General features: G+C 40.3%; 1 protein-coding gene across 2 annotated transcripts in view; it reads left to right on the forward strand.

The window, feature by feature from the left end:
- LOC309711874 (transmembrane protein 132C) overlaps positions 1-25,423 on the forward strand; it is a 188,275-nt gene that overhangs the window by 95,388 nt on the left and 67,464 nt on the right. For both annotated transcript variants that reach the window (XM_082542407.1, XM_082542406.1), the window contains exon 4: positions 17,933-18,076. In XM_082542407.1, coding sequence (XP_082398533.1) covers positions 17,933-18,076 — 144 coding nt within the window. The remainder of the gene's footprint in view (positions 1-17,932; positions 18,077-25,423) is intronic.

Here is a 25,423-nt window from a genome sequence, read left to right on the forward strand (position 1 = left end):
CATGGTAAGGAGTTTCCTTGTCTTGATGTCAGTGGCTTCTATCTATCAGCATTTTGCTGACTCGTCAGGACTTTCCTTACTCTGCAGGTATTTGGCGGTTGTGGCTTTCCTAGCGGGCTCTTCATGGTTCCCACATGCCGGCGGATTCCCAGGTTCTTGTAGCTGTCCTCCATGTCTGCAATGTTACCTTCTGGATTTGCTATCCCCTCAGTTCTGACTACTTTCCCTCTTTTCATTACCATGCGACTACACTTCTCCAGTCCTAATGACATTCCGATTTCATTGCAGTATATCCTAGTGGTATGGATCAGTGAATTGATGTCTCATTCACTCCTGGCATAAAGCTTGAAGTTATCCTACTTTATGTGTCCTGATAATCTTGTATAGTTCTAGACCTTCCAGGATTCATGTGTGGGGCATTGAATCATAGGCTTTCGTCAATTCAGGTGGTGCACAGGTTGGTGAGCCTGGTCTTGCAGTGTAAAGCGACTGCTCTGTTTACCAGTAGCTGATATTTTGCCACTCTGTTGTTCCTGCCAATGCTTTTCTGTGCCCTGCTTATGTATTGAGCCATGTGCCTGTTCATCTTAGCTGCTATGATGCCTGACAGGAGCTGCCATGCAGTACTGAGGCTGGTTATTGACTGGTAGTTAGATGGGACCGGTCTCTTTTGGGGATCCTTGGGGATCCGAACTATCCGGCCTTCAGTTAGCCATTACAAGTGTGTCTCACTAACAGCAGCTTCATTTGTGCTGCCAGATGCCAGTAGGTGTGAATCTTGTCAGGTCCTGATGCTATCTAACTTTTCATACTGGAGACCCTTTCTTGGATATCTGCCACTGATAAATAATATATATATATATATTCTCATCCCATAAAAAGAGTAAGTGTACTGTTTGTTTTTCTGTGCAAGTAAGCGGTTGCCTTGCTTGTAAGCCTTAAACTTCATTTAAATTTCACCCTTCCTTCTTCCTTGAAGATGTGAGGCATGGACTTTCCAGCGGGTATAAAATATGCTACTCCGGCGTCTCTGAAATGCACACCATGAGCACTGCATGATGAAACCATTTTGTAAGGATAATGTTCCCTTGCAAGGTTGTTAACAGTAAAAAATATGTCATTAAGTTTATGTTATTTGTGTTTAACACCTGCTACGCAATGGAATGAAAGTATCTGTCAACGCATTTGAGAAGGTTTTAAATTCTTAGTATCTAAAATGTCCTGCACTATACAAATGGCTGTTAGAAGTCCAAATGAAGACAACAAAGGTACCAGTAAATGCCTGTTTTCATGTGGGCAGTTTGAAAAAAAAATTTTTTTAGTATCACCAATATTACAATGTAAGACTTTCCACTTCTTATAAATCACCTATAAATTCTTCACTGACACAAATATGCAATGCAGTGTGAGTATCCATTGCTCCCGAGGAAATAAAAAAAACTACTTACTTTCACACAGAGTGATGAGGAGACTTTGTTTTCCTTTGTCTCAGATCTATTATCAGAGCCCTGAGAGGGGAAAATAACAAGTTTGAGAGGATGATGAGGGGAAGAGTGCCTACAATTGGGAGAAACACTAGTTTTGAGAAGTTTATTATTGGTGATGCTAATGATAACACAGCACCATGTTTGACAAATACTTCTAAATAATACAAAAATCAAAGGAAAATATCTGTCTGTATATTCCTGTAAGATTTTGTTTTTATTTCCTTTTAAGGAGAGCTATAGCGTAGCTTCGCTGAAAAACGAACACTGCAGCAAAAACATCTTCAGTGTTCTACTTTGTCTATACTTTTGTGACAAAAGCAAAACAACAAATGCATCAGCAGGGGTTATGTATTGTTTTTTTCTTCCCAAGCCTTCATCATAGTCAGTTATTCAACCCCTAAATCAACAATCCATCTTCTCTTTGATTGCCTTTCTTTCTCTTTGTCACATCACATCCTTCACGTCCCTCATTTTCAGCCACACGATATAACGCATGTCTTTGGAGTGACTTGGGCTTCTTTCCTGTCTCCTGTATGTAGTGGAGCTTGCTGATGTTGACTGTCCACTGGTGCATATAACGAAGTGAAGATTTGACTAATGGGCTGGCTGACATACTAGCTTTTTCAGCCCTGAATCAATTCATCTGAAATTTTATTTCTGAATTTTTGCAAGGTGCTGAGGCAAATTTGTGGTAATTTCAGACATATGCCTCTTTTTCTGTCCCTGGAGGAAGTCTGAAACAGTGAATGAAACCAAGGTGAAGTTTGTATTTTCTCAGCAAGAGACAATTCTCTCAGATTTTGTGACACTATTATGACAGACTGTACATGGACATCATCTGAAATGTTGTCTTAGTATGGTAACTGTCATCTACCTTGTCACATTGGCACTCCAGCACTTATGATACCTCCTTCCCACTGCTTCACAGAAATGTCACAGTACTGACAAGTACAACAACACATGACATTTAGACCAAGAATGTGTCTACTTTTGGCAGGGCTCTCACATTTCACTCACACCAGCAGGTAGCATTTAATCAATTACATCTGGAATATTCTCTTTAACCTCAGGGCAGCTAAATGACTTACTGACACATCTGACACGATCACCTGATCACACATCTGCAAGCTCAAACCTTCAGTGAGCCAGTCAATAAATTACTCATAGATGAAGTCAGGAGGGAACAGGCATTTAGTCCCACCTCAGCAACCCTAATTCCCAGTGCCATTTATGCAGCACACTTCATTAGTCCTAGCTGGCTTTTGTGTTTGTCCCCCGTGTGTCACATCCTTCAAAACCTCCCACAACAATGTGCTCATACAATTTATGATCTAATTAGAGGGCATAATGAATAGTCAACCATTTGTAACGATCGTGATTAAAATGTTTTAGTGATTGCTAAAGATTAATTGTTTCAGTAATCGCTTCAGATTGATGTAATTTGCATACATATGGCAATTAGGATTTTTCTGCTCTTCATCTGCTTGATTTGCAAAAACTGTTTCTGACACTTCTGTCTAGAAATAACTTTCTGCCAAAGTATATAGCAAATATCGCATCTAAAACATAGTTCAGCTTTAGGAAAGTTCTTATACTTTTTTAAGGTTACTGACATATGAAGTTCACACACCCACCCACACACACACACACACACACACACACACACACACACACACACATATATATATATATATATCTATATTTATATAGATAAATATATAGAGATATATATGCATATATGTTAGTCCGATCTGTGTTTGTAGGGAGTATGGGATTCTCACAAGGACATTGACATGATATATTTTTACCCTCTTACAATGACAATAAATGTTGTAGACTTGAACAAATTTCACTGAAAATGTGAAAACTACAGATATTTTCTCCTGTATCCATTTCCATCAAATTCCATCCAGATGTTGTCATGAAATTTCTGCATTTAGCTTCATACAGGCAAAACAGACCTCTGTGCTTTAAGCAATTTGAAGACCATTTATGAGAGCTTTATAAATGTGATTCAATTTGCCATTTGTAAATACTGTAAATCAGTAGGTGGTATGTAGGTGTGATGGTTGGCACTGTTGCCTCACACTCAACGGCTGGCTTCAGTTTATATATAGTATGTTTTCCCAGTGCCTGTGTGGATCTCCCACAGTCCAAAGACATGCATGTTGGGTTGACTGGGGATTCTGAATGGGCTGGTTATCTGTCTCTCTGTGTTAGCCCTATGATAGACTGGTGTATCCCACGTCTTGCCCCATGACATCTGGGATAAACCCCAGCAACCCCATGGCGCCAAATTGTGGAAGTTGAAAATGGATAGATGGATGTATGCCAGTAATATGGCTTACAGCCATACCACCCTGAGCATGTCTGATCCCGGAAGCTAAACAGGGTCGAGCCTGGTTAGTACTTGGATGTCAGACCTCTTGGTAATGCCAGGTGCTGTATGCTTGTGTGTGAATGTTAGAAAGTGCTTAGGCATACATAAATGGACTGTGTGAATGCGTGTGTGATTGGGTTAATGAGACTTGTAGTAGAAAGTGCTCATCTGAGTAGTAGTGCTATGCAAGAACTAGTCCATATAATATTTATCCTCTCTATATAGTAATCCATCCTTTTTACTCTGGAGCAAAGTATTAAATCAGCTGAAAAATACAGTGAAAAAACTAAAGCATGGCTTAAGAGTGATTGTGAGTGGGTTAATAATTCTAGCCTGAAAATGTGCACTATCAGTGATTAAACTAAATTTAAGTTTAATGCCATCTTTCATCACCCTGTTAAGGATAAGTGGAAGAGAATACATGGATGGACAGACACTATCCTTCATTCTTCATTGATGAGGGACTTTTCTTTATTGAACCACCAGTCTAAGGATAGAAGACATCATTTGGTCATTAAACTGTGCAGCCATTTGATGCTTTGATTTGTGATTTTTGACGAAAAGCCAATTGACTACTCATTGCACTGCATTTGTATGTGCCCAATGCTTGGAGCAATGATAGCACCAGTGTTAATCAGTGTAACCCTTTCTCCATCAGGTCCACCAGTCTGCCATAATCTGACCTACTATATCGTGAGATTATACTGTGTACCAATCCAAATATTGGATCAGTCCTGGATCATCCGTCGAACTCAATGGAGGAAAACGCAAAGTCTAATTTTTATCCCGTGAACGCAACCTTATGTCAGATAGGTTTTACTGGAAGCAGTGTTTGCATGTGTTTGTATCCCCTATTTCCTACCCTATTTAACTGGCTAGGCTTCTTTTCAAATGGCAGCCATAGGGATCAAGCTTCTGTCTGCTACAACATGACCTCATTCCTTCAGCTATAATCTACAGCAGCAGTGTAGTAAGTTCCTGAAATCCAGCATTAAAGCAAATTGAAAATTGGAAGTTTTTAGTATCCTGTACATTTGCACAAACATCAAATATGAAAAGGAAAACCCTTGTGACACATATTTCAAATTTGTGTGTCTGAAATCCTGTGCTTGCTTCACAATCCCATGACTCAAGTAAGGATCAAAATATGCTACATGTAGGGCACCAGATTGGTAATGTTCCTGAATTTTACATTTCAAGCCTTGCATGGTGATGAGAACCAAGCTGTGATATACTGGAGGTGATTTGCTTTTGGCCACTGTGGGTGTTGCACTGTCACGCCCCTTGGTGTCATCATCCCGTTGGCCCGCTTTCATGTACACAGTCGCTGCACACACAAGGATCTCCTTGTCATTTCAGTCAATACCCACCCACATATAGCCTTTTTTCTTTATTTAGAATAACATATTCTTTGTTGCATTAAAAATAATGTGACTTAGGGAGATAATGAGAGCTTGGGGGAGATTAAAGAAACTCATTGATTGCTCTAAGCTGTAAGCGTTTGTGAATTTTATTTTTAATGAGCTACAATTTCTACATTTCCTACATTTTTAAAAGAAATAATGCATTAATTACATCTTCTTTCCTCGCTTTTATAGTATGGTTTCTCTATGGATTGCACTGTGGGCCAAAACAGCAGTCCTTTATTGTACAAAAATTGGAACATTAGTGCTATCTCATCATATTACAGTCATAGCACTCTTGAGGCCTTTGCTCAAAGAGTCATGTTTTTAGAACCCAATTTGTCTCAATGGTAAATGGTAAATGGCCTGTATTTATATAGCGCTTTACTAGTCCCTAAGGACCCCAAAGCGCTTTACATATCCAGTCATCCACCCATTCACACACACATTCACACACTGGTGATGGCAAGCTACATTGTAGCCACAGCCACCCTGGGGCGCACTGACAGAGGCGAGGCTGCCGGACACTGGCGCCACCGGGCCCTCTGACCACCACCAGTAGGGAACGGGTGAAGTGTCTTGCCCAAGGACACAACGACCGAGACTATCCAAGCCGGGGCTCGAACCGGCAACCTTCCGATTACAAGGCGAACTCCCAACTCTTGAGCCACGATCGCCCCAAGTATGTGGCTGGTTGAATTTGGTCTTTAGCCATTACATTGGGAATTTTCCTTTTTTCATTGCCTCAGTTATAGAAGCCATGTGCATTTTGATCACTGTTCAGATGCTGTTTAAATGGTGCTGTGTGACAAGTGAAAAGTATACTTGAGAATGATAGGACTGCTCATTGTGAGTGTAAATTATATCAATTCAGCTGTTCAAGGATCAAAGGCCATCATGACCTTGGGACCTTTGCTATTTGCTGCAGGAAAATAATGATTTTATTAGTACTAAGATGTCCTATATTTAAGATTTGCTGTATGTATTAAACCTGGGTTTTTAAATTAAATGTTCCTTTCCCCGCTCAGGGGCTTCTCTGAATTTCACTCAAATTCATTTCTCAGTGCTCCTGCCCATGTGATTTCTCTTGATCTGTCATGGATTCTTTCGTGTCATGAGGGTATGGCCAGCTCACATTTCTAACCTCTTCTCATTTGAAGTCAGCCACACTTCTCTGACAGTTATTTCATCATGTTCTCTTTTAAAGGCGAGAGTTTGTTCCCAGAGCTCAGGTCCAAGCTTCATATGTCAGTCATCTGCCTGCTTTTCCCTTTAATTAAAAAAAGACCAAAAGAGATGTTAGATGTTACTGCATATGAGGCATAACCACACTCTGTGTGTTATTCGGGGATGAGCTATGGATGAAGAAAGATTTTGGCTAAAGGCAATCTTGTGCTCTTCTCTCCTCTACAAGTGAAAACTGATTTTCTTGGGTAGTGCAGACCTTGTATAGCCACATGCACAAATGTGGGTAGTGTTTAGTGAAAGACAACATCTACTCAATTAAGTAGCACTCAATACAATCCACCACAGTTTGAAATTACTGAGTGGCACTTTAAGTATTACTTCTGATCATCCTTGTCCCTTGATAGATTGGTAGCTTTTAACCCTCGCAGCTAACACGTCCTTATAACTAATATATATGCTGTCTAGTTTAGGATCGTATTCTGTAAAGAACGAGGTGGTCAATGCATATGGAAAAAGAAGTTGAAAAGTTAAAAACATATTTTATATGTATTGTAGGATTCATTAGTTTTACATATCTTTGATAGTGTGATTTACATATGAAAGTCCACCTTTGAATTTTTCTTATAATTGTTTCATAATTTCATAATTATTGTAAATGGCTCGGGATTTATTTAGCACTTCTCTACATTTTTATATACACTACTACATTTGACACTATGAACACTATATACACTACTACACTTGACAGTACAAGCCAGCTTCACAGAGTTCTATAGTTTATGCAAACAGTACGTGTGGCCTCAAGTGGAATTTATCCTTCAGCGAGGGTAGCACGTTTGCGGTCCACTGGGAGTCTGCGGATGACCCGTGTCCCTGCAGAGAGCTTCATTGTCAGATGGCGGCAGTGCATGTGGTACACCTGGTCTGTGGGTCAATCTTATTTGTGTTGTTGTTGGTCTATCAGAAGAAGAGCGGAGTTATAACAGACAAAGAGCTGAAGTGAAACAAGGGTTAACAACAGTGAAAAATGTCGACTGCAGCCACTGTCTGTGATTTTTGTGTTGAAATTTTTGATCTTTTAAGTTTTTTCACAGTTCTACTGTACCATTCCCATTGAATTCTGCTGTTACTCCTTTCCCTTTTCTCATCAAACCAATGTCAGCCAATTATCAGTTAGCATTTTGGAGGACTGCACGGGAGCATGTGTGCGATGGGTAAAAACCCTTCTTCTTGCTGTCTGAACAGAAATGTATACGCAGATGGACACATTTGTGCAACCCCAGTTTATGCCTAGAGACTGTTCGGTACCTTCCTGGCTGCCTCTAGGGGAAAAATGTTGTGGCCAAATGATTGGCGATTGTTTGCTGGTTGTCACAAGCTGAAATTGGTCACACAGAGAGGAAAAACCTCGTTGTGATTGCTTTAGTGGCTAGCAGACTGCCAAAGTTGACAATTTGCTAGCAAGATGCCAACAAGTTAGAAGACCCCCAACTTGTCTGCAAACAGTCGCCAACTATTCGTTGTGCAGTAGTGTAACTGAAAAAGTGTAATGGAGAACATTTTCTTTCAAAGTAAGAGTTGTCTAACCATTACGGCCAACATATAACAATAGGCATAACTTATACTTTATGGTCTCTGTTTTTAGTTTCTTGCACTTTTCAGTTTCACAACTCCTCAGGAAGTATTAGGCAAGTGTTTGTAGACAGGTTGGTGTCTTCAATGTAACTACAACCGACCGTGGCAATCTACTATTTTTTTGTCATCAATTTTACCTAACACTTGGAACAACCATTCATAAACCATTTGGGAAATATAAATTTTTTCCCCTAGCAGTCGTAGGTACTAGAGGGTGGCCAGCTGGTTTCTAGACCTGTTAAACTGGGGCTTTATCTAAAACGGACACTCATATTCCTTGAGAACATTTTGGCATTCAGACCGGAGGAGTCACTAGCCTTCCAGCTGAGGGCTACCTGATTTCCTGATCTCCTGATTTCCTGATCTCCTGATCTCCTGAGCTATAGCAGTTACCCAAAGAACTAAAAAAAAAATGAAGCATAACTCACGAAAACATGGTAGTTTTTTTTTCCCTGTATCTTTCGCACATGGAATGGTAGAAAGAAGTGAAAATAAGAAAGGTAAAGTTAGAGGCCATTTAAGCCTTTAGTTTCAGCACTTTTCAGTTTTCACCTAATCATCATGGATGCAGATGATTAGGTGAGCGATTGATCACTTGAACAGATAAAGATGTCAATCATTCATGTCTGAATTGTTTTAAAGTCCAAAACAAATATTTATTTTTTGAACCAACAGACGTATTTGGTACGTCTTTTGGTCCCAAAATGTAAAGGTTATGGATTTGATCACCAACTGATTTTATGCACAATGATTACAAGAGACAGCAGAAACAAACCTGTGTTGGTTTTTAATACTTACCATAAAGAAAGCAAAGACAGTGCTGACAAATTGAAATTTAACCTACTGTAGTAATGGCAGAAGATGTAAACTAAAGCCACATGAACATGACCAGTTGCTTAATCAATTCAACAGCTGAGACATTGCTACTGCTTGTGGTATATTTCTCATCAAAGCTTGGACCACAGTGGTAGAAAGACTACCTGTGAACACTTTCAGCAGCGGTCTCATACCCTATGAAGTCCTAATTACAGGTGTGCTGGACCAAAACACTGCAAACTAGGAAGGAGTTCCTGCAAACTGTCAGCTATTTGTACACGCTTTTCTTAATTAACATGTTTCACTCATTAGTGCTTCAAATTGTCTGATGAAAATTTATCAACCAAGATAAGGTCATTACATAAAATTAATAAGCATGACCGATTCAAGGATGTGTGATTCATTTTTTTATGAATAAATGCAGAACACCAAAGACAGATGGAGAACTCTAGAGGTATGGAGTTGAGGTGAGGGAGGTTTGGGTGTGTAGATGCAGTGAGGAGGAGCATAATGTTTCAAAGGAAAAAGATAAAGACAGACAAAAGCAGATGGGAAAAGAGATGTGCTGAGAAAGACACAAAGGGTTGAGATGGAGAGAAACGCAGCGGCATGCATGGGTGGAGATGAGCATTGTCTGGTGTGCACTCTTTATCTGGATAGTGGTAATCTTGTCCTCAGTTCTCAACATTGCTACGCACCAGCACTTTTAACTAGCTTTGATAATGGAAGGAACAGCATCAAACTCATTAATTGAATTAGCTCTCTCTTTATCTCCACATCTGCCTGTGTCCACTCGCCCCGAAAAACACTCCGCCAACAACTACTCTTCAGCTAATTGACTCAAAGCTCCTGTGCAGCCCTGTTTCATTCTCCTAATTTATTGGTCCAGGTCCCAGCCTGGTTGTGCTGTCAGGGGCTACTTTCTAATTCAATTTTACCCCGTGCTGGTGAAGATTATTTCGTTTTTGAGGACAGGGATATAGAGCAACAGAGAAAAGCCTAAAGAAAATCTAGGCTGTTATACCCAACAGCTTGTCTGTTTATATTTCGTAACAGGATTTAGCTGCAGGTGTTTGAGAATTATGGAACACAGGCTGACTAAATAACCTAAATGCAATTTGGCCAATTTTACCCTTCTGTTTGTAGATTAAATTCAGCTAAAATACCTCTTTAAAATCAATTTGGAATATGCTTAACAATGAGTTTACCAACCAGAGCAATTTGCAATCTATTTTTTTCCCTTTCATTGGTTTCAAGTATATATAAGTGCTGTGACCCTACATCACCTAACACCCCTTTGTAAGAGGTGTTAGGTGATGTAGGAACCAAAGGTACTTTTTGTGACACAGCTCAAATCAAAACTGTTGTGCTCACGTTCATTTATATTCACTAAAAGTTTTCTTTTAATGCTGACTTCCCCTAATGTGTTCATTCTTAGAACAAAAATCAAAACCCTTACCTGTTCTGCGATGAAACAATTATATTATTAATAATCTCCGGCTCTCTTCCAGAGCATGATTTTGTCCTCTCTTGCTCCCCTCACCCCAACAGGTCGTGGCAGATGTCCACCCCTCCCTGAGCCTAGTTCTGCTGAGGGTTTCTTCCTGTTAAAAGGGAGTTGTTGTTTTTTTTCTCCTTAAGGGTAATACAAGGGATAATTTCTCTCCCTTTTCTTTTCATTTAAACTAAAATTATTATAACTTAGAGCTGAAAACCTTTCAGGTAGCCTCTTGATAATGGCACTGACATAAATTTCTGTCTCTTTTGGTTGAAAATGTATAATCAGAACACACAGCAAATGCCATTGCTATATATATAATATTCCAGTTTCTTATCCATTATCTCTCACTTTAGCTTCTTTCCACTGCTGGATGTTTTCCCCATACTCTGGCCTTTTTCACCCACCCTGACACAACACCCTTCTTTTTTAATCCTCACAGCTAATCTGTTTTTCTGCTCACATACCTTTAACACCAAGATCTCCCCTGATGTTGAGACCGTTATGCTCTCAACATCACCCCCACCACCTACCTAACCTATTCTCCTCCATTATTATCAAAAGGCCATTTACACATCATGTAAGAAAGGATGCTTTTGAGTGACAGCAGGATATAATACCTGAAAGTGCAATCATTTGCTAAATGCCGTCTAGTTATTATTATCTTGAAGTGAACTTTTCCTTTCAAGGTAATATGCTGTTCCTCATTTTCTGGGTCCTGGGTTTTTTGTTTATTCCAAATCTGTCCTGCCTCAGTTTTAAATGAGTATGTGTGTACTCTATTAAAGGTCATTAAAGGCAATTATTCCTGCATTTTAAATTTTTTCTGTCTCAAATCCTGTGACTGTCTATCCTGTCAGAGTGATTAAAATCAGACTATCGTATCCAAAGCAAGCTTTTGTTTTGAAATCTTCCTTGCTACTGCCACTGGAGGATGTTATATTACTACTGGGATCCTTGTCTTTCATTAATGGTCTTTTTTTTTCTTCCTTTTTATATGTTTTTAAAATTCATGAATAATTCAATTCAATTTAATTTCTTTATTGTCCCACAAGGGGAAATTAGTTTAGCAGCAGGATAAAAATAAACAGAGCAATAATATAAAATAATGACAATAATAGTGATAAAAAAGTCAAAGGACAGTTATTTGCCATTAAGGAGACAAGATGCCATCTCCATCCATCCATCCATCCATCCATCTTCTTCCGCTTTATCCGGGGCTGGGTCGCAGGGGCAGCAGCCTAAGCAGAGAAGCCCAGACCTCCCTCTCCCCAGCCACCTCCTCTAGCTTGTCCAGGGGAACACCAAGGCGTTCCCAGGCCAGCCGAGAGATATAATCTCTCCAGTGTGTCCTTGGTCTGCCCTGGGGCCTCCTCCCAGTGGGACATGCCCGGAACACCAACCCCAGGAGGTGCCCATGAGGCATCCTTGTCAGATGCCCGAACCACCTCAGCTGGCTCCTTTTCGATGTGGAAGAGCAGCAGCTCTACTCTGAGCCCCTACCACTAATACTTGAACTACTCCACTTGGGGCAGGAACTCATCCCCGACCCGGAGTGGGCACTCCACCCTTTTCCGGCAGAGAACCATGGCCTCAGATTTGGAGGTGCTGATCCTCATTCCCGCTGCTTCACACTCGGCTGCGAACCGTTCCAGTGCGAGCTGGAGGCCATCACCCGATGAAACCAACAGAACCACATCATCCGCGAAAAGCAGAGATGAGATTCTGAGGCCACCAAAGTGAAAGCCCTTCGCCACTTTGCTGCGCCTAGAAATCCTGTCCATAAAAATTATGAACAGAATCGGTGACAAAGGGCATCCCTGGCGGAGCCCATCACCCACCGGGAACGAGTCCGACTTATTGCCGGCAATGCGAACCAAGCTCTTGCAACGGTTGTATAGGAATCAAATGGCCCATAGCAATGGAACAGTCTTTGTTGAACTTTTTTAGTAGTGGCATCAGCATGATGCCACTACAGTTTACGGTCAAGTACCACACCTAGATATTTATAACTCTCAACGATCCCAATATCAGCAGTTAAAATAAAAAGATCTCCTAGTTAGTGATCATCAACTGTGTATTACCAGGGTGTGTGCTTAGGGAGAGAGGGATTTCCCTCCCTCTGCTTGATTATTTTTTATCTCCTGCGGGGATAAATATTCAACCCCCTCCCTCTGATTTTTAGCTCTTGAAACAGTCAACAGCACGAACATCAGTCAAATCAGAAACTGACTTTTAGCGCTTGCAATCTGTAAGAGCAGAGATGACGCTGTTTGAGGAGATCATCCAGATCTCGTTCTGCTTCACCGTTTCATGAACTCACTAAGCACAGCTGTTTCAGGGTCAAAACTATCGTTAACTAAATAAAAGAGAAGTGAAATGTGTTCACAGTGGCAGGAGGCTCACCAAAAATCCTAGAAGTATTCATGCTGTGTGTCAAACAGTTGCCTGTTCGTTGACATTCGAATTCGTGACAAAGTTTAGTTATGCAGCTTCTTCTTTCAAATTGTTAACTTCCAGCACCGAAGCTGCTAACTGCAACATCCTGCAGTTATAATGGACATCTCTAGAAGAAAATACATTCACATTTTGTTGGCTTTGTTGGCAGCTGCTGTGAAGGGCTGAAAGAGATTAGCAGCCACACTCCTGTGTTTAAAAAAAAAAAGAATAGAAAAAAATAATCATTCACAAGTTTGAATCTGGAGTTCGTGAACACATAGTTATTCCATTTTTACAAATATATTAAGTCATAAACTTTAAAGTCCTACTCCTGATATTAGCAAATGGATGTTTCCTTCTTCCCTGTATGGAGATCTTCAAATGAGAGTTAAAAAGGGGCACTTTGTAGGAAAGCCAAAGGCTGTTTTCTCCTGAATCTACTGTAGAGGAATATTTATTATTTTTTAAACTGCAGCACATTTTATTTTGACAATTTGTTTCTCATGTCATTTTCACACATTTATTAACTTCATTAACAGGCCCCTCCCTGGGCCTGCTTTCTAGGTTTTTCCTTGTTAAAACAGAGTTTTTCCTTCCCACTGTGGCCAAGCTTTTGCTTGAAGCGGGTTGTCTTATTGTTGGGGTAAGGTGGCACTTTAGAATTAAAATTGAATTGAATATGTATTGTATTCAGTTTTACTTCTCCTTGTCACAGTACCTTGACTGTTTGCACATGTGTGTTTTCCCCACCTGTGTCCACTTCCCCTAATTAACCCTGTGTGTATAAATAACTTGCACCTTTCTTGTCAGAGTGTCTGTGATCTGTCCCTCTGCGTGGATTTAGTTTTGCCTTGACGTTGCAAACAGCTTCAATAAACAGGTTTGCTTTATGCTTAATCCAGTCTGTCTCCTGGGGCCTTTACCTGTATGTCAATTATGGCATGTTTAACTGTTTGCACTGTTATGTTTCTCTGGATCCCCTGTGTCTTAAGAGGAAATCGTCAATAGTACTCATAATAGTATTTTTTTTTTTTTTTTAAAGTTAATGGCACCTCTTTATTTTTTTATTTTACCCTTTTTTTTTTTTATATTGCACTGAGGCAAAACCTGTATAATCCCTTACAATAAACTGGAAATCAGAGTTAATGAAAAACGATATACAATTTTGTTGCAGGCTCTACAGTGAGTAGAAAGTAGAGATGGACTGATCCGATATTACGTATCGGTATCGGTCCGATACTGACCTAAATTACTGGATCGGATATCGGAGAAAAATAAAAAATGTAATCGATCCATTAAATATCACGAAAGCACCTCACAAAACTTGCAACGCGCCGTAACTCACCTCAGAACGTTAGCACGTCGGAGCAGTATGCATCACGTGATAGAGAGGCTGTGGCATGCGGGACCTGTCGGTGGTCTGGATAGCATGTGGAGCTTCGCTAGCAACCCAGCATTTCATCTCCGACAAAGTTATCCCGAGAGAAGTAAAGCAAGTGTGTAAGTCCATCTCTGAATGTTTGTAAAGCACTCCTGCGTTAAGCTTAACGAGCGACTGCCTCTCGCTCTCCGGCTGCTACTTCAATCATGAAACTGCTTAACGATCAGCTGATCGGCTTTTCTGTCAGGAGTCTCTCTTGTTTGTTTTTGGCCCACTTTGCACCAGAAAGAGGAAACCAGCGGCTGAACAACAGCAGCACGTTTAAGCTTGATCAGCTGTTGTTAGAATTTATTTAATATTACTTTCTACACCAGGATCGTTTTCTACGTAGCTGACGGCTGGTAACTGTGCAGGGGCGGATCTAGCAAAGTTTAGCCAGGGGGGCCGATAGGGCATGAACAGGGAAAAGGGGCACAAAGACATACTTTTCTTTCTTATTCTCATTTAAAATGTCGAGCTTTTAATAAATAATTATCTGACACCCAAAGTTTTAATTTGATGTAAAATGAATAGAAGTCAATTACTGTATATAGTGACTATTAAGTCTAATATATATACCCTAGTAAGCTATAGTACTTTTTACTTTGGGAAGGTACCATCTGTGCAGTCTGCAATTTTGTTGAAGAAAGATGTTGAATCTATTTAATATTTCTTGAAAAATAATTGATTTCTGTGCATTTTTTTTCGCACTGCATCAAATTAAGGTTGATTACGTCGATTAAGCATCATGAGGTGGAGCGTGAGGGGTGGTTCCCTATTTTTTATTTATTTATTTTTGTTGTTGCTGGGAGTTGGAACCCTATTAGTTAGATTGCTTAATATTTACACTAAGTACTCTTTAAAATACCAGAATAGGGAGGATGGTGTAGGTTTAAGTTTATTAGATTGATCAGTATTGCTGAACTATGAAATATTTTTTTTGTATACAGGTATAACAGAATAGCTTTAGTGTAGTTGTTGTTTTAAACTTGAGTATGAACTTATACAAAATGCAGCAAGATATTTAAAAAACAGTTTTGTTGGTTAAAAAACACTATATCGGATTCATATCGGTATCGGCAGATATCCAAATTTATGATATCGGTATCGGTATCGGACATAAAAAAGTGGTATCGTGCCATCTCTAGTAGAAAGTGGCCCTAATAGTGTATGAAGGTGATTCAGCCTTTACTGGTGGGGCCGCTAAGCTGGAACTGCTGGCATCTGAAAACATAAATGCATGCATGTATATTTTATTCAGTGTGTTGGTTTGATTGTCTGCCACCCAGTTTGGTCCAGCAGAGTGAAAAGTCTCAACAACTGTAGGCTAGATTGTCATGACATTTGGTGCAGTTGAGCTCAAAGGAGAATTCTTAATGACTTTCTGCAGCACCACTATTAGATTTCTGTTTTTGAGTGAAATATTAGATGAATTCCAATAATATTTGAAACGGGCATACTTCCCCAAGCCCCAAAGCCACAATAGTTATCCACAATAGCTGGCAATTCCTTACCTAATCATCCAGGGCAATTACCAGATTGAAATACGTAACGTACAACACCTGATCTTACAGGATGTTTGCAATGTGTTTTTGTATCCTGTTCAATTTCCTGCTGTGTAAAGTGCATTAATATTAATGCACATAGGTATTTCTTTCAGTATGCAAGATGGATGTAAGAGTGGAAGGTGTGCTGACATGTTATTTGGACTATGGCCATTCTGGTGTGTCATTTCTGAGCCTCAGTTGGGTGGAGTTGAAACCTGTCTTTTCTGACAACCTCATCTCATCTGTAAATACTCATCCCACTGATGCACGGTTTCATGGAATTAATGAGGCAGCTTCATGTGCTGATGCATGTGAAAGGAGAGCTCCCTTCAAATTGCTTTCCTTTATTGCCTCCCCCCCGTTTGTCCTCCCTCCCCCAGAAATCACATTAGCCAAACCAATCTCATTTACAACATGCCATTTCTTAATTCAGCCCCCTGCTCCGACCCTATAGGAGATGCTTTGTTTTTTACGTCAAAGAGTGGATGAATTTCAGGAAAAATAGAATATTATAGTAAGAAAGAAAGAACACAGAGCACATCGACACTGTAGTGGAGTGTAATTCATCAACTACAACGTATTGATTAACTGATCATTTACTCTGAAATGCAGAGCATATTGTAAAAGTTAAGTTTGGCCAACCGCCCCCTGTAAATGCAGGTATCAGCATAAACAGACAAATCAACTTGTTGTTCAAGTTCATTTTGCACCAGCTAGAAACTGATGTGGAAAATAAGGAAAATGCAGTGCATTTATTCTGTGAAATTGGAGTTTGAGATGTGATCAATGCAGCATACAGAATGCTGCATGAAATTAGTTGATTATTGGTCCTTTTGTAGTTCTCTGTCAGTGCTACATCTGCTTGCAAGTTTGTGGTAATTACTGTGCTGTGGCTAAGGTGACAACTTGGATACAGGGGGGCAGACAGCAATCAGTTGTCTCCTCCTAGTTATTGCCTGCGCCTTCCACACCAGCGGCCTTTATCTTTGCTCGTCAGAGGCAGCGACCAACACAAGGCCAGTTATTACCGCAGCAGCGACCATGATAAGATCAAAGGAGACTGGTTGAACATGGAAGATGTAATGACTGTTCTCTTCTAAGCACTGCTTCACAGAATGTCATGTCATCTCCCCCCGTTAACGTTCATGTTTTTTTCTTCCTTTACAAGTCTTTCAAAGATGCAGAATGAGGACAGTCTTCAATTATTTTGATGTAGGGGGAAAATTACCCAGCGCTGAAATTTTAGTGAATGAAAATGTTCCTTTTCACTTTCACTTTTTTTTCTTTTTGTTTTCCGGTGTTTTACTTTAGAGCAGCTTTCACGTGCCATCTATCTTCCTCTTCTGCTTCCTTTTCTACTTGATACATACGGCTACATTTGTGCCAAAGGTTTGAAAAAGAGCGGGTTGGCATGTTGTAAAAGAACTGGAAGTAACTTCATGTGACAGACGAAAATGCAGAAAACAGCTGCTGACATACTGGAAGAAGGGGAGGTCATGGTTTCTCACTATCTCAGTATCCTCCCACAGACTGTGACCATGAGTAATGGAAGCGATTGCAGGGGGGAAAAGGGTGGGACGCAGGTAGAAGTGGCATGAAAGCGGTAGATACTGGAGAGGGAAAAAAATGGACACAATTTGTCTGAAATGGTGCTTGGTGCCAAGTTGTTGCCCTTATTTTTGTTTGCAAAACAAGACTTGCCATACAAGATACTACAGTGTGTTTGCTAATTCTGTTTAACTTTTGCAGAATTTAATTTAAACTCACTAACCCTGACTCCTTAGTTCAGCTAGCATGCCATCTGTCATCCTGGTGTTACGACTGCTAATAGAATAAATCTGACTTGTAAACTTTTTCAAGCATAGACCATCCAGCAGCATTCGACGGTTCTTAAGTGTTGTGCTTAACCTTTACAGTCTCTAATGTTTCAGCTGCTGATTCTTCTCATTTTTTTCCGTTTTCCTTCTTCCTAATTGACTGTTAGTGGGAGTTGCCACATTTTCTTCCACACACACACACACACACACACCCACCACCACCATTCTGGGATAGGCTCCATCCATTCCTTGTCATGCTCATGGATGGATGGACTTTTGACCAGTATATTTCTGTGTTTCAGGGTCAAGCTGAAAGATGGAGTGGCATTCTTGGGAGCTAGAGCCAGTAACCCAGTTATGTGGACGGTGAGTCAGGATGTCAGAAGTGAAGGTCACAGAGTTGTCACCCTGCACTGCCACAGGAAGGAGAACAGCTTCAGTCAAAGGTCCGTCTGACTCCCTCCTTCTACTGAATTAATGAGTGTGTGACTGAAATAATAACCTTACATCCCTGCTGAACAACCAAACAGCAGCACCCCGCTTGGTTTCTCAGGTCCTGAAAGAGCGATTGCAAAAAAAAGAGTATGAAGGAGAACATTATTAAACATTAATCTTTGGCACTGCCATTCATGCAGGTTCTCAGCTAGTCCCAAGTGTAGTCAATAAAATGAATTGTTTGAGGAACATAAAGTCTAAGGTATGCTTGGACTTAAAGGATAATTTTGGTAATATCTGATATTTTTCTTTCTGTCTACATACCATTAGATACTTAAAAGGATATCTGAACATGTAGCATTGTAATTGCACATTAAAGTCATTCATCAAAATACATATACTTTGCCTGCAAATGCAACAAAAGCAAATGTTACACTTAAGTTTATTTTCAGCATGTTTTGCATAGGTACAATTTCTTTTAGAGGGGTTCAGGTACTGAGCACTTCGAAAAACCTCAGCCGACCCTAAATTTAGTATTGGACTTAAACACACATACATAGTCACACTGAGCATCTCGGCACACTACGCCTTCTGTGTACGCACAGCTTATTGAAATCCACTGTTACATAATGCATGATGCATTAAGTATCAGTCAAACATGAACAGTCCTGCTATGGGAAACCAAATGCACAGCTGAAAACGGTGAACAACAAATATGGTTTTCCAGTTAACATCTTGTACTATCGCAAACTTTCAAGTCTTATAAAATTAATTGAATGTCAAGTATACATACATTACATTAAGCAAGTTATTTAGACTTTGTTTTACTGCAGACACCTCTCGAGATTTCACGTTGTTGCAGTTTGGTACTGATACTTGATCCTTTGCAGCTTCTATCCAAAAATGTCTATAGCATGGTGTGATACTCTAATTACAAGCAGAGACAACTAGTGTTACATATAAAGAGGATTCAAGAAATATCAAAGAGCTGTTAGTATAAAAATCAGATTTCCAAGACAATAAGATAAACTGACACAGATGTGTAAGTATTATTGGACGTGTTAAAAACATTTTGAGATTGTGAAACCTTCATGTGCTGGTAACTAGTAATTATGCTACACTTAAGTGGTTATCAGGTAAAATGTATATAAATATTATATACTTTATATGCTGAAATCTAGCAAACCTCTAATTTACAACTATACAATGCAATTACTTAAAAGTATTTACAAGAACAAACTTAGTTAAAGTCATTATGTGTCAAAAGGATTTAAAGCACTGCATGTAGGTGATTGTTGCTCAGAGGTGGCTGTTTTCAATCAGTGAGTGATAACTGTGTGCGTGTCTCTGTGCGTGGCAGTCTACAGTACTTGACATTCACTTCTGCAGCTAAATGGCTTTAGGAAAAGACAAAGTAGCTCCACACAGGAAGTGACACACCCCACTGGCTGGATTGTTATTTCCTCCTGGGTGTCAAGGTGACGGCAGTGATGAAAGACAAGTCATCTATCATTTACATGTTTTTCTTTCACAGCCCTGCTGAGGGGAAGATACAGTGAATTATACAGGACCGCTCATATCAAGGTCATACATGTTGACTGCGTACTATACCTTGCAATTCACCACTCAGCAAAAGACTGCCTTGAAGTATTGAAATGACCACGAACCTGGGCTTTCAAGTTTTGTGGGTTATTCATCAAATTGAGTAATGTGGAAAATCTGTAACTTATTTAGTGTTCTGTTATTTACTACACCTGTGCATGAAATGACCATAACTGTAATTAAGAATCTCTTTGAGGGTTGTAAACTGGTAGACGGCAGCTGTCATGTTTTTTGTTTTTTTTCTATTTTATTGAAAAGATAAAAATATGTGGAATACATAAAAAATAAAGGTATGTAAATAACATAAAATACACAAATCACAGTATGCTTCGTCTCCTGAGCAGGGGGATCCTATTGTCCACTGTCTCCCAGAGGTTTTTCAAATAAACTTCACTGGTCAGAGTCCCAGCTGGTGGGCTGAGACTCTATAACAAAAGAAAAAACAATCTAGAATAATTTTCACTTAAATACGTGTATAATCCTTTAACTCTCGTACTTGCTTTTGACATACTTTTTTCGTACTCATCAGTAGTATGTTCATAGTCAGGGAGACATTTTATTTGACTGCATTGACTAAAAGATATTGGTCAGATGTCCATCAACCTACTTTGCTGAGCATTAAAACAGAATCAGTAGGAGAGCTTCAAAGATGTATACCCCGAGGATGATGGCGGGGCAGTTCGACCTCAGTAGAGAGTTTGTGTGGTTTTGTCACTTCATCTGCCCACTTTCATTGGAGGCCACGAAGCAACACCACATTGCCTCCAGCAGTGTTCCCTGTCTTTTCTTGTACACATTTAGCTTTATTCTTTCCTGCTGTTATAATCTGTGTCATTGCATACTACTGTCAGTAAAAGTTTTAAACATTTGGTGCCTAAAGGAGCAACTTTAATCCACCAGTTGATTAAAGTTGGAAAGTGCAGATCTTCCCACAATATTTATTTTGTGCCAAAGCCAATGTAATACCAATGTCAGTGCACAGGGGAGGTGAGTCCAAGCGAGGTGAAGAAGAGAGTGCAGGCAGGGTGGAGTGGGTGGAGACGAGTGTCAGGGGAGATTTGTGACAGAAGGATGGCAGTGAAAGGAAATGTTTACAAGATGGCTGTAAGACCTACTATGATGTATAGTTTGGAGGCAGTGGCACTAAAAAGAAGACATGAGGCTGAGCTGGAAGTGGCAGATAAAGATTTTCACTGGGAGTGACCAAGATGGACAGGATTAGAAATGAGTATATCAGAGGGACAAATCAGGTTGAGCAGTTTGGAGGCAAAGTTAGAGAGGCAAAGCTGAGATGGTCTGAAAACATGCGGAGGTGAAATAGTGGATATGCTAGACAAAGGATGTTGTTATGTAGCTTCCAGGTAGGAGGAAAGACCACAGAGCAGACTCATGGATGTAGTGAAGGAGGACATGCAGAGGGCAGGTGTGACAGAAGAGGATGCATGTGATAGGGTGAGATGTAGGCAGACCCCTAAAGAGACCAGCGGAAACAAGAAGATTTAATGTAATATAAAACCTTACAAAAGTTATAATAGCAAACATAGATTTTAGGGAATTTAGATGAAAGCATTTTTCCCTCTTAGGTAATGAAAACTGACAACATAGCCACAAAAGGGGAAGAGAGAAATCTCTGCAGCGCCATGATCTATTAAAGTCAAAGGTGGACTTGGAAGCTATTTCGAGAAGGCACAGATAATTGTGATAAATAGAGATTACAGAAATAAGCAGTAACTGTTAATGTGTCTACCTTAAATAAGTAGGGTAGTATCATGAGTTCTCAGGTCCAGTACATTTAACTCACCATGACAAAATTTAGACTTCAGACTAAAAAATCACATTTTAATCACACGTTCATACATTGTTCTGCAGGGCGTCATAAATGTCTCTTCCAGTTTTTTCCATCACTGTCCATAGGACCAGAGTCCAAATGTATGTAGCATAGGCATTCAAACATACTAGTTGATTTTGTTTGTCGATGAGGCTTTCAGCTATCTCCAAAGCTGCAGGCCTCGTCAGCACTCCTGTTTTATGGCCTCTACCAACCCCCATCACCTCACTTCAGGCCTTCGTCCTGTGGGGGATACTTATGACTCCTCCACTCTCCATCCTCTGCAGAAAAACCCTTCTGTGGAAAGAGTGTTGGATCCAGTTATCTTTACTGCTGTTATGATCCCACCTGTTGAGTCACCTCAGCAGTCTTGTAGAAGTGGTCATGGTGCAACACCATAGCTTCTGGTTCCTGTGCTTTTCACAGAATCATCAATCAATCAATCAATCAATCAATCTTTATTTATAAAGCACTTTTCATACAAAAAACAATGTAGCACAAAGTGCTTTACATAGTTAAAAACAGCCCACCCCACCCTCCAACTCACTCCCCACACTCTCATTAACATAAATGATGTGAATACACACATATCCCCCCCCCCCCCCCCCCACACACACACACACACACACACACACACACACACACACGAGCACACTTAAAGAGTAAAAATTGGGCTGGGCCAAGTGAGGAAACACTATAACAGGGAGCCGTCTGCACCGGGAGCCGGTCACAGACCGCAGCCTCCAGGCTGGGCACACAGCAGGAGGGAGGCCAAGGAGCCCCCCAGCCAGGCTGAGAGGACCCCCAGAGACCCAGCAGCCACAGTCGATCACAGCCCCGGTGCAGAGAGCGCCCTCTGAGGAAACACTGGAGATATGACACAATAGGATATATACAGGGTAAAATGATAAAATAAATAAGAACAGGATACAATATAAATATAAATATAAATAGAGTAAGAAGATTAAAAAATGAATAAGAATAAAATCAATAAATATTAGGTAAAGTCTAAATTAATAATAGAATAACAGGATAGAATAAATAAGCATAAAATAAATAAACGCTAAGTAAAAGCTAAATTAAAAAGGTGGGTCTTGAGCCTGTTCTTAAAAACATGTACGTTCTCTGCGGCCCTGAGCTCCTCCGGCAGGCTGTTCCACAGACGAGGACCATACCACTGAAAAGCTGCCTCTCCGTGAGTATGTGTCCTGACTTTAGGGACAATCAAAAGGCCAGTACCAGAGGACCTCAGGGTCTGCGAGGGTTCGTATGGTAAAAGCAGATCTGAGAGATAAGAAGGCCCAAGACCATTAAGACATTTAAAAACCAATAAAAGAACTTTAAAATCGATCCTGAAACACACGGGGAGCCAATGCAGCGATTCTAAAACCGGTGTAATGTGGGCCCGCCCTCTGGTCTTCGTCAGCACACGAGCTGCCGAGTTTTGCAAAAGTTGTAAAGTTGAAATATTCTTCTTAGGAAGACCAGAGAGCAGGGCATTACAGTAATCAATGCGACTGGTAATAAAAGCATGCATCAGCATCTCCGTGTTGGCCCGAGAGAGAATAGGGCGGACTCTGGCTATATTTTTTAGATGATAAAATCCAATTTTGGTTACATGTTTAACATGTGGGATAAAACCAAGCTCAGAGTCAAAAATAACACCCAGAATCATGATGCCATCCTTGGACTCCTGCGCTGTCGATGGAGCTTGGCACGCTCCCCTAATCCTTCAGGTGCCCGTCGTTTGTCCACAATCTCCTCTGTTGGCCTCTGGAAAGCCCCCTTAGCACAGGTCTCATTCCAACGCAGCTTCGTGGTCCTTGCTGTGGCTCCGAAATCTGATCTCATGATGGGCCCCAAACAGCTCAACCTTCGACCTCAACCACTGCCTGGGCTGTCTGCTATGCCTGGAATGGTTCTTGTTTCTCACTGGGCCTCTGAAAATTTCTCAGGAGATTCCTTTCAGCAATACTCTGACTGCTGCACCTGTATTTCCTTGCTAGGAGGAAAAACCTTCTATTTGGAAAGCACGTCAACCATCATCAAACCACATTCTTTAGTTCAGTGAACTTCACTTATGGACCATCAAAGCCTCATCTGAACATGGATGCACCACTTGTATAGGTGTAATACCTGTAAATGAACTGTTAATCCCACAAATCACTGCAAAAATCATAGAAAACATAGTTTCATGTTAATTCTGGACCCCTCCTCTTGACGCATGGACACCCCCATGTGTCAACTCATCAAACCTAGATTCCTGTCTTAAAGAAAAAGGTCAGCTAGATCATGTCCCAGGCAACATCAGGGTGTCTCTGAGTTAACTGTACCTAACTTAAGCTCAGTCAGCAACAGTTTCCTATACAGTTATACATTTTTCTTTAAAGTACATCCAGCATATACAATGCTTTCTTTTGCTGTTTTAACAAGTGTACAAAATAACTTAGGTACTGTATATTAAGACTAAAACTTAATATCATATCTGCACTAATTGATATGACATAATTTGTGAACAACTAAACACTGTTGGCAAGATTTAACTATGAATAGAGTGAATTGAGTGTTCAATCAGTGACCATAAAATATATTACCTGATCTAATAACTAAAAGATAAATGCTGTGTCATCTGCCAGTTCTTTATTTGTGTTTTTACTGATAAGTTGGATAATAGCTATTTTTTTGGCTAAATTTATGCGTGCTGTTTTTCTCAATAGCCATTCTATCTGGAAGTGTAGTGCCAAATTTGGATGAACAGCGTTAAATAACAAACAGAGAGAAATTAAATGTCACTCAGTGTCTAGGTTAGAGCGAGGACAATGACAACGTCCTCGACATAATCAACATCAAAGATTACAATATTGCTTCTCAAAGATGGATGCACGCTGTCAAAGAACAAACTGAACAAGCTTCAGATAAAAACCTTATTCATGATCTTCTGGTATGAGAGGATTTTACAAGGTGGATTCCTTTAGTATGGTTTTACCCCTCAGTGTAAAAGTCTGATGTTGTCACTCTGCTGGTTGGACTGGTGGGGCTGGCAGGCTAGCGGGTGGCGTCGATACCCAACTTTGTGAACAACTCAAGAATGAAGCAATGTAGGAAATTGATACCACAGGTACATCTACTAAAAATCTCAGACGAGTTCAAATCTCTGTGACCTTCAACTCAAGGTCAAGATCAGAGGTCAATTTTTCTGCTTTCCAGAAAACTTGAAGTTGCTTTCCAAATATAAGAACCAAAGAATTAATTGGACTTAACTGCTATACATCAGGCACTGATTGTAAATGGCAATAGGCCATGACACACACAAAAAAGACTGATCCCTGTTTGAGGGATACACAACTATACGCTGTTTAAGTAATAGTGGATATATTGACACAAGGTGCACAAGGGTGGAAATGACATCTTCAGTGTTCGGCTCTCACGTCTTTGGTTTATCCTGTGTGGCATCAGAGAGCATATGAGAGCTGTTTCTCTAATTAGTTACTTATTAAGTCTTTAGTTTAGGGCCACGGGTTAAACCTCATTGCACTCCTTGGGGTGTAGAACTAGGCTGCTTGACGTTTCCCAGGCTGTGTGGATGGATGTGTGTGTTTGTGGAGATAGAAAATTAGGGAAAATGGGCTGGCACAGCAGGGTAAATCCAAAACTGTTTGTCTTTAGAATAGAGGCACTGATGTTGTTGGAGCAAACGGGATTACATTCATCGAAGTGTTGAAAGACATTGGCAGTCTGACCCTCTGAGACTTCCACTCTATCTTAAGCCCACTGTTTTTAGACTCCAGCACCTCAGCATCTTTCTGGGTTTTCTATGGTTTCAAACCTGGAGATTAAAAAAAAGTGTATTTAGTTGTGAATGACTTGTGCCTCATACTTGACTTACCTGTTTTCATGGTCTTCAGATTTCTGGAGGTTACCAGCCTTG

Source organism: Aulonocara stuartgranti (genome assembly GCF_965226115.1).
Source record: "Aulonocara stuartgranti genome assembly, chromosome: 7".
Classification (NCBI taxonomy): Eukaryota; Metazoa; Chordata; class Actinopteri; order Cichliformes; family Cichlidae; genus Aulonocara; species Aulonocara stuartgranti.